The sequence below is a fragment of the Protopterus annectens genome, chromosome 6.part0 (assembly GCF_019279795.1).
Source record: "Protopterus annectens isolate FY-2018-M chromosome 6.part0, PAN1.0, whole genome shotgun sequence".
Classification (NCBI taxonomy): domain Eukaryota; kingdom Metazoa; phylum Chordata; order Ceratodontiformes; family Protopteridae; genus Protopterus; species Protopterus annectens.
The window spans coordinates 1,067,329,075-1,067,344,868 of record NC_056737.1 but is presented as its reverse complement, the minus strand read 5'-3'; the positions used below and the strand labels follow the sequence as shown (position 1 = coordinate 1,067,344,868).

Sequence of the window (15,794 nt, the reverse complement as noted above, 5' to 3'; positions counted from 1 at the left end):
AGATTGTAACGCTTGTGTTAAAGGCTTTTTTTTTTTGTGGGGAGGAGGAGGGGGATACTGCCTGCTGTCCATCTGACTTGACTGTGCCCATTCATTCCCTGTCACATGATTGAGAGGCATCAGGTTGTAGCCTTTGTCCAGGCAGCCTTCAGGTGATTTTTAGCACTTGCCCTAACTTTCTTTCAAGATGCTACTTAAGCATTTGGAAAGGGGAGTGCTACAAGTTCAGCATAGAGCTGTTCTCTGCTTCCGTGAGTCATATAGCCTCTCAGACGGTCCTGCCTATCCATTTGAGCAGACAGCTTCTTGTATGTCCTTGGTCTCTGGTGAAGACCCATTAGTGGGAGGCATGCCCTGTCATTTCTTCCTGAGAGAACCATGGAAGCCATATCCCTCTTCACTCTTGTCCCTCTGCAGCTATCTCCTATGATGGACTAGTGTACCATATAGAGGGGGTCTATGTTTAATCGTAGAACATCCGTCATCAAAACTTCCTTTAATTGAAAAGCCATATCATCGTAAAGATTTACATCAAACAATGATAGTGGCCAACATAAAGAAAGCAGGATGTAGTACTTGCTTATCAGTCACTTAGGTATAAGGACGTCTCCCCTTTCCCCACTGTAGTGCAATCTTGGAATTGGTGTATATAATTAGCGGGTGATGTGGGTGGGGAGCCCCCCCACAAGAAGAGTATTTGGTGAACACTGGACATTTCTTATGTGGGAGGCTGCACCCCCCCACACACACCCCTGCTAATTATATATACCAATGTCGAGTTTGCACTACAGTGGGGAAAGGGCAGGTTTCCTTATACCTAAGTTGCCAATAAGTCACGCTTCCTTTATGTTGGCCAACTGTCATTGCTCGATGTAAATCTTTACGATGATATGGCCTTTCCATTAAAGGAAGTTTCGATGATTAATGTTCGATGCACGGCCGTTCGATGAGCATGCTGTTCAACAATTAAATATAGACAGAACATAGAGTGCCTGCCTTATGCCCACAGCATGCCTAAATACTCTGTGGTTTTCCCACAACATAAAGTGAATCAATGAAAGGATGAATGAATAGCAAAATTAATGTTATAGCTTTATGGCACAAGTCGTTTATTGTTCTCTATTTTGTATTTTGATTTGCTTGTTGATATTATCACCTACAGCTGCTACATCATTCTGTCTGTAGACATTCTGTTGACCTTCTCTGCTAATTTGCAGCACAGTAAAAATGGAAGTGTATTAGGCAAATGACATGGGGGTTCTGAGTATTTCCACACCGAAATTGCCTAAGATTTATTACCTTTTCAGCTAACACTGCTTTATTGTATTGTATTGGAACTAAGATGCCTAGGTCATCTACTAAATAGTATGCAGAATCTCTGTAAGCAGTAAAATGCTGATACAGAATAGTGAGTCCTTGCGACTGTGGTTTCCTATAGAAAGATTTATGATGTACTTCTGCAGTGCATGAAAACAGTTAACTGTGTTGCGTGTTTGCCAGTCTTTTAGCTAAGTTTAGAGTTCCGCACAGATGGGACCATGCTGCTATCTTCGTGGTTGTTTTGGAAGTAATTTACATACCACAAGTGCAGGCAGTGTTTTGTAGAATAGCCACCCTTTAAATAGTTGCTGCTTAGGGATTTTCAAGGGTGTTGTCTGCTCATATCAAGGAGAGAAAAAAAATCCATCCATAGCAAAGTACCCCACTGGGTGTCTGCTGCTAGTTCTTTGATAGCTGCAGTTCAGATCACAGTAGAGCTTGCTGAGGTGGAGTTTGAAGTGCAGCATTAGTTATTTTCTGGGCTGGCTCATGTTAAAGGTATGTGTGGGGACATAACAGGATTTCAAGTTGCTGTTTTTGCCACTGGAGAGGAAGGTGGGAGTGAAGCAGATGCCGAATTCCCTGTAATGTGTAGTCATAAGGAATGGTGTTAGAATTACATTACAACATGGATAAAGCCTCAAGGCAACAAGTAGGAGTCACTGTCTCTCCCTCCTCCCCCCACTGCCTGCTGACCGTTAGACCTTCTTCAAGCCAATCCACCTGTTTGTTCCCTTCACTGGGAGTGAGACATTGGGTGAGGGGTGGGGGTGGGGGGGGCATCATCCAGGCAGCCATCAGGGATGGTTCAATTTTTTTTTTCATTTTCTTTATGTCCCTAACTCTGTGTGTACTCAGTGAGATGTCAGAAAGGGGACCTGAATGGGCTGATGACAGCAGAGGACATCCCCACAGTTCAATAAGGGGCGTTCCCTATAAGCAGCATCACCCCTCCCTGTGCAGCACAAGCAGTGGTTTCAGGGGAAATATGTAACTGTTCATGAGGGTCCCTACCCTGTATCAATTCCAAATGACTGACCCCTGTTGAGGAACATGGTAGAGTCTCGAATGGTAAACAGGAGTCATGGTCTCAACGTGTTCCAGCTTTTACTGTTTTCCTTGTCCCAGCTTGGTCTTTAATGGTCATTTCAGATGTCCCACTATCGTTTCTGTCTAAGGATGACATACTGAGGTAGGTTTTGTGCATTATTCTGGGCATAAAGTGAGCCCCCTTGTTGTATTTAAGTATCCCTACTCAGGAAAATAGTAACACTAGTGTCCTATCTGTAAATCTGACATTCATCTTACATAGGGGAATGGTGTCTGGGTACCTAACTGCATGATCCAGACCACAGTGTATTGATGCTCGTTGCCAGATATTACCAGTGGCATAGCAATGTGCACAGTAATATGTCCGAGTAGAACCTTTATAATGGCCATTGGGATCAAAGGATTTTTGAAGCCTGGGTTGGTGAGTGACTGCCTTTTTGGCACTCAGGGCATCCAGTACAGAAGTCCTATTTTTCACTATTCCTGGCCAATAAAAAATACTTGGTACATCATGTAATGCCACAAAGGTCTTGTCATTTTGTCACTCAGCATTTCCGAGTTTAAAAAAGACTTCAAAAGTTCAACAAAGTATTAGTTTAAGGGTGTGCACATACAGCAAAGTATTAGTTTAAGGGTGTGCACATTTATGCAATCAGCATATTGTACGTTTTGTATTTTTTTATATTTTTCCCCTAACAGATTTGTTTATTTTTCAATTGAATTGTACAGGTTATAGGTCACATTAAAGGTGGGAAAAGTTTTGAAATGATTTGTTGTGGTCTCATTTTTTATATCACAAAAACCTGGCATTTTAACAGGGGTGTATAAACTTTTTATATCTACTGTGTATGCATAAAGATATCCTCCCTGAAATTCTTGCCTTGTACGCATCTCTGAAATAATAGGCTTTCATTCACGTAAGGTAATTGACAATAAAGACAGCTGAGGCTGTTTAATCCATTTTTTGTATCAAACAGAGTCTCTTTTACTGATTGGCATGTTGAAATGATAAAAGGTGTGTAAAGTAAGGTGAGAGAAGGTATTGCTGCTGAACAAAATCTGACATGCTGATCTACCTGGCTAAGGTGATCACAAGGCTGGTGCAGCAGTACAGGTAACTGAATTAGGATGGAGGGGTATCAGTGGAAATACATATCTGTTGTACAGTTGGGTTATACAGTATGTAGGGAAAGCTGTACCTAGTCTCGGCCAAACAGATGGGGGATGCTTAGCCTCCTTCCAGCTGCCAGTTTTTATTCCTGGTTCAGAGTTACCATTGTTGTCGACAGACATCTTAACTGCTGCACTAAAAGGGCAATTAGCAGTAAACTTGAACAGTAATCAGTCTTTGGTAGTGTTCCCGAGTGCTGTTTCATGTTAAGTCAGTCACATCCTTGCGTCTTGAAAGCTGTAGCATAGCAAGTATCCTTGCACACCATTAACGATGTGATGTTATCTCCTATGCCTATTTATTTAACATTTTAGGAACTGCTTTTCCCCCCAAATTATTATCTATTGCAAAAGTTGTATGTAGCGAAAGTGACTTTTCCCCAGATGCGAGACATCTCTTCTGTTCATTTTTTGCCTTCCTGAGATGCCTTGAGTCTGATATCTGACCTGTTTGTGGCATTTTGACTGTCTGACTTCTATATAGGTTCTGTAATAGCTATGATTGTTTACTCCACACTCTGCTCTCGGGTTATGTCTAAAGTAGGCCCCTTCTGGATCAGTACATTGCCCAGCTCAGCACATAAGTTGGCAAAAAAAAAGTTTGTTGCTTTGTCACCTGATTGTGGTGTTACAACAGAGGGTTTAAAATTTAGATAAGGAACAATCTGTAGAAGACTGATAAACTAATGGGTCCCTATGGAAATGTTCGGACTCGAAACACTGAGACTGAATGATCAAAAAAATAGGCTTATGCAAAGTCTGAAATGGTCGTTTCCCATAATATTCTCTTTTGTCTGAGGTATGGTGATCTTGGTGTTGTTATATATAAGATGGGGTGTGGGAGCATTACCCCCCCCCCCCCACACACACACACACAAAAAATTGTTTAAAACAGAAGAGCGAAGTTTGAGATTGTTTTTTTTTTTTTTTTTTTTCCGGCTGGTCAGCACTCTGCATTCCAAGTGCTGACATTTCAATAAGGAGCCAAATATCATCTGTTCATGAACTGTTATGCAGTGCTAAATGTCACATTATCTATGGAATATATATAGAATACGGAGTAAAATGTTCTAAGGTAGAGGACATTACTACACTGATGGATTATCCTGAGTAAATGATGCATAAAATAGAATGGATTGGATGTTATTATATTTGTCTCGTTTTTATTTTAAGAACTTTGTTTTCATTTCACCTTTACTTTTTCTGTGTTGTAGACTTCAGTGACCCTTAAGTATTTGTAGGTGCCTTTGAAGTTGCAGTGAATATGCCCTTCCCTCAAAAGAAGATGGAAAATAAATATTTATAACAAATCCTATCTATGCTGAGTTCTTAGCTTCGGGTTATGAATAACGTGACATGCTGTCATTTCTCATAATTGGTTGCCTGAGTTGCTATTTATTCAGGTTTTGAGACTATAAGGCTGTGGATGTTGTTGGTTTACTTTGGACATGGTGAAACAAGCTCTTTAAAAAGTGGTGGTGGCTGTTGAGAGACAATTTTGTGAAGCCAGTGTCTGCAGAAAAAAAAAAAGATGGAAAGAAACTGTGACTTTAACAATCTAACCAGGGATTGAGAAATGCTGTGCTTCTGTTTGCTCAAACTGATAGTACAAATAATACAGGCTTCAGCATGTACTTCTCTGAACCAGAGGATAAATATTGAATGTTGGCGCTGACCCATTATTACAGACTTTAACAACGTGGATTCCTTTGTTTGTTGTCAAATACCAGTCAGTCAGCATTCCTATATTGACTTTAGTATTACATGTTTGTGTTGTATGTGTGTGCGCACTTGTTTATTATTTTAACTAAGAAACAGCTTGTAAGTTCATTTTTTTCTTGACGAAATGTGATTGATATAGTACAACAGGGACAGTGGTACAATGGATAAAGTATCTGCCTGTGGAGCAAAAGAGTGTAGGTTTGACTCCTGCTTGGCTAAGTTTATTTCATTTTAAAATGTCCTGTGACCTAATGGGTAAGGCATTGTCCTCTTAAACCAGGGATTGTGGGTTCAAGTCCCAGCTGGGGTGGTATAATCCGTCTTTGAGACTGAAGGGAACTTTTCAGTTTTTTTTTTTTTTGATAGGCTTGTAATGGTCTGCAGACTGATTAAGTGACATTCATAGGTTCGCAGGTGTGTACTAGGTAGACACTGTTTAAAAATCAGATTCCTGAATGATGACAAAAATATGAGATGAAATGCGCATAAACTTTGACAGTGGCAGTTGTTGAATTAATTAATCCAGTTCAGCATAAGAAAATATATTTATTCACTCACATCTGATACTCCAAATATTCTTGACAGTGGAGAAAGGAATTGGAATGTTTACTTAATTTTTGCAAGGCTACTAAATCAGAAAGAATTGCGGTGAATGTTTCTCTTCATTGTTTACTGTCAGTTAAGAACTGTTTGTGCAGTAGAATTTTAGTTTTGTGTGTTCAGAATTTCTAACCTACCGTTTTTGTGATGCAGCATAGTTTTTAAATATGTTTTTTATGCATCTGCTAGCACCCTTTGTGCATATGTGTGGTGATTCTCAGCAGAGGAAGTTGCATCTGTCATAGATGTAGAGATTTTGGGGGGGGGGTTGGGAAGGTGTATTCTTTTTTATCCTGTTCCCATACACATATGTTGCAATGCAAACATTGCAGCGCATGTGTGCTTCCAGATTCCCACAGTCATATGTCAGGATCCACCGCCTCCCAAACCTGTACTCTAGGGGTCCTTGTATGGCACTGATCTGTTCAATCCTCAGTCTCCTAAGAGAAGATCTAGCTAATGCAGTACATCCTCCCTCCCTCTGCCCCCACAGCCAGTGTTCTGGGTCTGGAATTACTGCTTGAAACCAGTTCACTAGAATTACAATTAGGAACTCCCTTGTTTGTGGCAGCTAGAGTAGGGAACAGTAGGGAAATTTCCTCAGTTGTAGCTAAACTTCCTTCTTTGGTTAATGCCACTGGCACTGAGGGATAAACCCTCCCATGATCTAAAAGGCCCATTTATTCCCCTGGGATGATCTCCAGTCATGGAGGGCTATTATTCATGTAACCATCAAGGTTATTCAGGTAGACATCAGGGAATTTCTGCTTGTGCTGGCATCCCTTGCAGTTACAACATTTGTACAAGTCCCTAACCCCTTTCTTAGCTGATAGGCTACACACTTCACTGCAAGGATTCACAGTACCTTCTCTATTTCAGTGCACTCACTAATGAGAGATACCACCAACAGGTGGCTTGGTGAGCTGAAAGTACCCCCCAGATGCCTCACTGAAACACTTCACACCCTCTAAAGGATTGTGGCGAGGCAGGCACATCTCCCCCCCCCTAGCATGTCCATCCTCCCTTGGAAGCACCTAACAAGTAACAAGCACCCAGGCCGCTAGTTGAAGTTGGGTCATTTGGTGCAGTAACCAAGTCTTATCTCTCAGTGTCACCAGCAGTAACCAAAGAAGGAAATATGGTCACGACACTGAGGAAGTTTTCCTTCTCTTTTCATTATGTGCTATGGGACCTTTTAGATCCTCCTGACTGAGGTACCATAAATGCAGTTAGATAGGACCCCGATTTAATGTCTCTGCAGAAGGACAGCACCTCAGGAACACAGTACTACTTGTTTAGTTTGCATTACTGTAGCTTCCCTCTAACACAAGTATGTGTTTAATGACCTGCTTATTTTAGTGGTAACATTTTATCATTTTTTGTTTATTTTAGAGTTTGTAGTATGTTTGTATGCCTGCATCAGCTGATGTCTGTTACCCACAAGATTTCTATTGATTATCACTTCTAAGTCACTTTACTGCTTTATGTTGTGAAGCTGTTGAAGGAAGCATACAGGTCTTTTGCCAGTTTTAAAACGACTAAGTGAGGGTGGTAGCATTTGAACCCAGGGATGCAGAAGACAGAAGGCTAAACCTGGGGTTGCATTGCCTTCTTAGTGACTTTGATTAGCCTACTTAGAAAGGTATCACAGTAAAACTGAACAGCAGCGGCAGCCCTGTAAGCATAAGGGCTGGTAATAATGGCATTTCTATGGATATTCACCTTTGAGGACAGGATCCTCTGTCGATGTTTTCTTGCAGAAAAATGTACACATTACTAACAGCACATGTTTTCATACTTGTGAAACAAGGATATAATTCTGACGTCTGTGGAATAATCGTCATTGTTTGATGTTCTTCCCTGTAGCTATTTTTTAGCCAAGGTACAAATACAGTATGCTTGTTTTTACGTTTAATGCTGAAAGACAAGCAGGTGGTCAGCATGTGAAATAATGATGTACAGAACATTGCAAAGCATGAAGTAACTGTATGTTTTATTTTCTTCTTCTTGCAGAGCATTGGCAAAGGTTCATTGTGGTGTATAGACCCAGAGTACAGACAAAATCTTATTCAGGCTCTGAAAAAGACACCCTATCACCCGTACTCCCATGTTTTCAGTACACCTTCCATGTCCCCCCAAGCATATCAAAGGTAAGAGAACAAATGACATATGTATATAAGTGTGTGTGTGTGTGTGTATGTACGCGTGCAATTTTTTTAAGGATTTATTTAACTTTTTCAAACACTGTTAACTCTGGCATGCTCTGCCTGCTGCGTAGTGTATGATAGTCGTTACTTTTCATACATCTGATAGAAATGATCTGGTTTATAGTCAGTGCTGGGGCTCCAGTTTCAATAGCTGATGCTTCTGGTTATAGCGTGGAGGAGGCGATTACACAGAATGGTCAGTTGGTGTGGAGTATGAATGTAAATGCATGGTTATCAGTTTGCCATCAGCATGCAGTTGCCTTCCTATAGCAGCAGTGCCCATGCTAAGAACATTGCGCACCTGCTACTCTGAAACCAGATGTTGGGCATTGTTCACTACATCAGTGGTACTATTTGTTGTTAGAGACAGACTCTGAGTAATGATTTGAGGATGCAGCTTAAACAGAATTTGCAATGTTGACAAATGTGTAATGGTGCATGGATGTGGGATGTCTGACCTTGGGTCATAGGTTAAAAACTGAGGTCATGACACACGTTTCAGTTGCACATGCTGCAGTTTAGGAAAAACTCTGATTTAAAGTCTTGTGTTTATTTTATACTAAATAGCTTTTGACTGTAATAACATTAGGAGCTGTTTCTAGTACCATGTCTGTTGTAAGTACATTATTTCTGAAAAGAATGAACCTTTTCTTTTTACAGCATTTGTTAAATGTAATGTCTTCTTATGCAATGTAGTTGAAAATAGCACCGGACTACTCAGTAACATTTCAATCTGTGTTGGGTTTATTCATAGAAATGTGGTGCAGGTATGTTTTGATGAGATATATTTCCAGTGGTTGATTTGGTTTGGGGTGTAGGGAAGCAGTAACCACTAGAGACAACTAAGCACTTAAAATGAGAGTAAAATCTGTCGGATGTAATTTGCATCTTTTGGTGCAAACGTGGTGACCTATGGCATAGTGAACACCTTGCTGCTGCATTTAGGTGTACAGCTGTTTGCCCTTGAAACGGTCTAATCCCAAGTCGCTAAAAGTGTTGGAGTAAAACAGTGTATTACCTCTCCTGTAGTAGGAATAGTTATGTTAAGAGTTGAGGGTGGGGAAGTGAAACCTCGAACAATAAAGAGTTTGTTTTTTGCATTGTTATGAATTCACGAATTTCGTAGATTAGAATTCTGGCAGTTGATGTTCAATCTGCTTTAGTGGCTCGCTGCACCTTTGTAGGGGTAATGTCATACGATTCACATATTTACTTCCTTTTGTTGACCTGGGTATTCTCCCTAGGCATGTCCTGTTTTCACTGGAGTCTGAAACTAGTCTTCATGCTGAATAGATGAAATTTGAGTAGGGGACGATTCCTTTACTCTCTTTCACATCTTGTTCCACTATCACAGGCTGATATGACCCTGGTTAATTTTTTGCATTTTAAACATGGGTGAGCCTACCAGATACAAGAATTCCTTTTCATTGTTGACCTGGGAGCACTATCTGGACAAGTGACTTGCTTAGAGATACACAGCAGGCCAAATGGAAGTGGAAGGAATCAAACCCTGTATGCTTGACTACATGAAGCAGCACATTAGTAGCTCAGGACCTTAATCCTCCAAGCTGATCGCCTGACAAGTTTAATGTCTCCTCTAAAGAATGGCACCTCAGTTTGTAGCACATCCCCATATGCAGTGGAATGACGTTCTCAGAAAATGAAGCCAAACATCTGGTGTGGGAGTAGAATCCACAGTCTTCTTGTCTTTCCCTGTCACAGGTGAATGTGTCCTGTTGAGCCACTGCCACAAATATGATACCGTGGTATCTAGCAAGACATGAGTTCTCATCTCCTTGCATTTGTTCCCAGGGAATCCTCTTTCTTGTACTAGTTTAAGGAATCTTTTGCAGGTGGGTTCACATGCAAAAGCGAAGCATTAACCATCTTTCCCTGAAGCACCAGTGTCTGTGTTGGGACAGGACATAACGACTAGCAGAGGCTTATGCTTCCCTGGTAAAACAGTGTGGCGGAAGACAGAAAAGCAAAGTGGTATGCTAAAAAAAAAAGTTACTGCACTGGAATGGCACTGCAGTGCAGCAGAGTTGCAATTACTGCATTACAGTTATTGGTTCAATGCTTTGGATTTTTGGCCGGAGTGATTTCTGTGAGGAGTTTCTTTGCCCTGTCTATGTCCACGTGGATTTTTTGTCAGCTGTTAAAGTCCCCCCCTCCCGACACACACACACACACACACACACACACACACACACACACACTTTTATTTAGTTACTTAGCTAGCTAGCTAGTTAGTTTAATAGCCTGGTATGTGGGCTAAACAGACCCTTTTTAACCACTACCTGAGCCTTATAGCAAAAAAGTGTTAACGTAAACAAAAACGGATAAATAATAACTTAGTACTGAAAATACAGTTAAATGTAAGACAGACCAAAGTACTGTACCAAGTAGTTACATACCATTAGGCAGCTGCAAGTGTAGATACAGTGTGCAAGTGAATGCTTGCGTGCAGACTGTGATGAACTGATGACCCAGCCATGATTTATTCTCTGCTTTTTGCCTTCTCTTTGCTGGCATAGGTCATGCCTCCCCCATGAGCCTCTGTAGGATAAAGAGGGTATCAGAGAAGGAATGAATGAACTGAGTGTTTTACTGCATTGTGTCTGGTGACGCAACTAAGAAGGTGTACAGTTGCACAGGGACAAAAAATGTAATTAGTGCAGAGGGATTGCAAAACAATGTAAGAAGCCAGCGGGTAGTTACACGAGAAAGAAGGATCCATATCACAAGTAGAAGACCTAAAACAGCAGGTCCTGTATGTCTGAAAAATAAACATTGATTCAAAAAAAAAACAGCAATTTTTCAAACTTGCTGTGTTACATTATTAAATCACTGCCCCTCTGCACCATTTGACAAGGGGGGTCGCTCTAATTATCCCTCTACCCTTTGAGGAGAGATTGATGCTTCAAGGTACAGCCATCTTGGACTTGACACACACATTCCTTCATATCCAAACTTGTAGTTCTGCTGATTGTAGATGTTCAGCAATCACACTGCCTTACTGGCACATAATGTTAGTAGCACTCTGCTACCCTCTATTTGGCAGTCTCTCAGACCTTCAGACTCCTCCCACTGCTTGTCTATGAGGGGTAAAGACCAATGAACTGCCAGAAGCTGGATCGTCCTTCATAGCCACAGACAGAAGCCCTTCAGTTGTTTCTAGTGCTGTTGAAAGAGTAAGATCGCTGAGAAGACTGCTCCTGTTAGGCTTGCTTCATCTTCAGAGCTCAGAGAAGAACCCCCTTTTATTTCCTCATTCTGCCTTTTTTCAGTCAGTGCTTGAACTGTGTTCAGTGCCAATTTGTTTTTGTTTTCAGTATTTTATCCTCTGTTACAGTATATGCTTGTACTGCGTTTATTAAGTTGATTACTAGTCTGTGTGGGGTTTCAGTAGCATGGTTAGAGTAGAGTTAGAGGGACAACTGACCCCAGCGCAGAGTTTTGGGGGAAGGCATGATCAGCCAATCCCAATCCTTTCTAAATGCAATACTGGCTTTTAAAAGTCAGTTTTGCATTTGCTGTCAAGTCTGAGCACTGTAGCTGCAGCAGTGCTCCGTGCAGGCATGGTATAAACTGTAACTACTGTTTACCACACTTTAAAAAGCAACTTTTTTAAAAAACTAAAACATGCTCAGTGTAACCAGGGTTTAAGCTGTAGCAACTGTTTGCTACATTTGTAGCAAATTGTTTGCCACAGTTTAAATGAAGACTTTCTTTAAGTTAAATAAAATATGTTTAAGGAGGGTTGGGGAACAGGGCACAGAAATGGGACCTGAATGTCTGTGGCAAGAGGGAGTATAGATGTTTGTCAGGAGAAATGTCTTTTTTTTTGCTACTAAAAGGAAAAGCTGGACAGGGCTAGATCCAAGAGTAATAAGCTTTTATTACACTGAAGTGCTTTTTTGCTCTTCACTTGAAGAGCGAAAAGGGTGGGGTTTTGGTTCATAGTATCCACACAGGGTGACATGCTTGTATGGGGTTTAAAAAGCTTTCCAATTGTTGTATGGTCATTGGTGACTGTTTTGGAGAGTTTCTGCCCTGGGGCCATTTTAGTGCAGTTCTGTCACTGTCTTGTGCTGCCATAATTGCAAATAAATCATGACAGTTACTTCCATTGATTTAAAGGAAAACTCCACCCTAGAACTAAAAACAAACTTGTTTTTTTCACACTATCTTTGTTTCCTGACCTATTTTAACACCTCAGAATCGCTCTAGGTGCTTTATTTGTAATTTTAGCCTGTTTTCCACAACATGGCTACCAATGGGACTTGATGTATCAATCTGATCTTGTTCTCCTTCAACCCTTTGTCTTTCCCATAATGCTTTGTATGATATATAAATACTGGGTTTTTCAGTGTGAATTAACTATTTAATACAAGATTGGTGGTATCTTTTTCTCTGGCCTGTCTAGTTTCTCTCCTGAAGTCGTGACTATGGCTAGAGCAGTTGTTTGATTCCAGTGTGACTACCTCTGTTATTAGTAATGATGATGCTTCCACCTCTGGTCATTCATTTAAGGATCTTGATTTTGATGGGGATCAGGTGTCTGCGGATTCTGACCTGTCTGACTCAGATCAGTCTGTTTCCTCTGATGACAAACCACTGCAGGAACCAAAACAGAGGTTTTCATTTTCACAAATTAGGGGTGTATTAATTGGGAACAGTCTTCTGCTGTCCCCAAGACTGGCAAGGTATATGATCTTTTGAGAATGTGGTACCAGTCCTTGAGTTTCTTCCTCCTTTGATCCTGGTGTTGGAGGATGTTTTCAGGAAAGATTTTAATTCTTCTCTGATCATTAAGGCTCTCCCTTAAAAAAGTGTTTAGGAAATTCATAGCATCTTTCAACATGCCAGGTCTCCAAGCTGCTTTGTCTGCCGATCCTGCATCTGTGTCCTTGACTATGGTTTCTAATAAAAAAACTATGTCGTCTTCATATTCAGTCCAGCATGTGACTAGAATCTCAGGGGAAGAAGGTGATGCATTCCAACGTAGTAGCTTTTAAAATATTTATCACTGTTTTAAGTGGAAGTTTGTGTGGAATTGCATGTATAGTTTAGAAGAGTTTGTTGCCTCGTTGCCTGTTGATCAAAAATTGTGTCAACCATATAATTTCCAATGTTTCTCATGTGTCAAAACTTGCATTGAAGACTGCCTTGGAGGGGGCTGACACTGTTTCTGGAGATGTATCTTTGTCTGTGGTGTTGAGGAGGTATGCTTGGTTGCACAGCAAGAATTTCTCCGAGTTAAAAAAATGAGAGTTTGTATGCTCCTATTGAGCTTGAATGTGTGTTTGGTATGGCTGCTAATCAGATCTTTAAATACTGGGATGACTGAGGTAAATCGATTCACAAGGTATTGAAAAAGTTTCATATTCTCAAGTTCTCCTCCTTTAAGTGGGTGCAGTTAAAATAAAGCCACAGCCTACTAAGAGCCAAAGTAATGAAAAGAAACAGCAGGACAAGAGCTCTGCCAAGCCTCACAAGAAGAGTCCCTTTCCCAAAAAGGGTAGCCCCCCCTCCCAGTTTATGATTCTGCTGAGATGGGGCAGTCATCTTTCCAAAATCCCTGCCAGATGCCAAGTCTCTAAAATGATGTCACAAGGCAGTGCAGTCATCAGTTGTTTCTGACAAATGGGTTCTCAATATTGTGGGCAGGGGTTACTGACCTCAGTGGAAAAATCACCCACCTCCAATCCCGGGAGGGTTCCCCCTTTTCCACTGGACCAGTCTTTGTTATTCCCTCCTATTCTCCAGCATATGCTAGATGCCTTTGAAAACGCTGGCATGGGCCTCTACATTCGTAATTTATTACAATTTTTGCGGCTATTTTTTTTATCGTATTGTTAGGGTTGTATTTTTGTTTATTATTGTAAAATTGATTTAAAAATGTGTAAAAAAAACAGAGCAAAAAACTTGCAAATGAAGATGATCAACTATACACCACAGCAACACCACAAAGGTGTAATGTGGGGGGTACAGTAAGCAAATTGGTGTTTGCCTTACAAACACAGTGTTTGAGTTTGAGTCTCATAATTGATAATTGGTTAATGCTTAAATGGTTTTCACAGTTAGCTTAGTACTAATCTATGAATCTATGAATCTATGAAAATGTGGGGGTCGTAGAACTGGAGCCTCCTTCTGAGAGAATGAGGATTTTTTATTTTCAAATTTTCCCGGTTCCTAAAAAAGAACTTTTGTGGAGACCAGTGCTGGACATTTTTTCTGAACACCTTCATCCTGGTTCTCAAGTTCAGGATGCTCACCCTACTAGACAGCACTAACTCCTCTGCTGGAACACTGCTTTGTGGTGTCCTTGAACTTAAAGGATGCCTATCAGCATATTGTCATGGCTCATCAGTTCAGGTGGTATCTGAGATTTGTTTCTCTGTGTCTCACTTTCAGTTTTCTTTATTGCCCTTTGAGCTATCTACTGCTCCCTGAGTTGCTCTAGTAGTGGCCCATTGTTTAACTATTGGCATGCACGTTTCCTTGCTTAGATGACTCGCTGATTTGTGCAGAGTTTGTGTCCCTGTATTTGGAATTGTTAGAGAAGGTTTCAGCCTTGCTGTCTCTCTCTTCTAGGGTTCAAGTTGAACCTAACGAAGTCGTGCCTGACCCCCTCACAAAGACTTGTCTCTAATCAACTCCAACAAAAGAGTGGCCTTTCTGCCCAAAGACAAGAATTCTCTCTTAATAAACTGTTTCTGGAATTCTCCAAGTGGAATGTGACTTCAGCTCAAGAATTCCTGAAATGTCTTGGACTGATGGCATCCATGATTCTTATGATACCACTGGTTTGTGTTTACATGAGAAAAATTCAATGGTATGTCCAGAGTTGTTGGACCCAGCACCTTCATTCCCTGGAAACTCCATTAATGGTGCTTCCCTTCATCAGACAAGAGTTACAGTGGTGGAGAGAACAGTTGAGCACTAGTCCAGGACTTCCATTCTCCACTGCGATACCTGTGCTTTGTGTCCAGACAGATTTGTCTGACTTTGCATAGGGACCGCTGTCAGTGAAGAAGCAAGTTCAAGCCACTTGGGAGCCCAAGAACACATGGAAGCATATCAGCATCAAGGAGATGTTTGCAGTGATTCATGCCTTGAAGGTTTTTTCATCACCTGTGGACTCTGGATCCTCTCCTGGTGATTACAGACAACACTGCAGTGATGTGGTATCTCAACAAACAAGAGGATACAAGGTCTTAACCTGTGTGCTGATTGACAATAATGGCCTGGGAGCTGGATTCTCAGCATTCTCTGACTCTTTAGGCTTCATGTATCCCATCACAGCAGAACATTGTAGCAGACAGACTGAGCAGATCCTGGACAGTCCCACATGAGAGGAAGCTCAAGGCAGTGGTGTTTCGGGATATAGTCCAGATGTGGGGAATGCCTCAAGTAGATCTGTTCACCTCCTTTCAAAGCAGACAGCTAGAAAAATTATATTCCAGACATCTTTGCTGCCATGATTGGAGATAGACGGATTCTCGTTCCCTTGGATGGGAATTTCTTGTATGCATTTTTATCCTTTCCACTGATTCAGAATGTACTTCTTAATGTTCAGAAAGAAATACCAAAGATCATTACTGTGACACCCTATTGGCTCAGGCAGTCTTGGTTCTCCCTGTTAATGGTATTAGCAATGGGCAGTTACCACAAACTTTCTTACACTCTGAATCTTTGCAAACACTCTCAGGGGTGACT

The 15,794-nt window shown here is 41.1% G+C and overlaps 1 protein-coding gene across 4 annotated transcripts in view; it reads left to right on the top strand.

Annotated features, from left to right (window-relative positions):
• FOXN3 (forkhead box N3) overlaps nt 1-15,794 on the top strand; it is a 1,826,558-nt gene that overhangs the window by 1,157,141 nt on the left and 653,623 nt on the right. For all 4 annotated transcript variants that reach the window (XM_044074690.1, XM_044074691.1, XM_044074689.1 and 1 more), the window contains one exon: nt 7,876-8,012. In XM_044074690.1, coding sequence (XP_043930625.1) covers nt 7,876-8,012 — 137 coding nt within the window. The remainder of the gene's footprint in view (nt 1-7,875; nt 8,013-15,794) is intronic.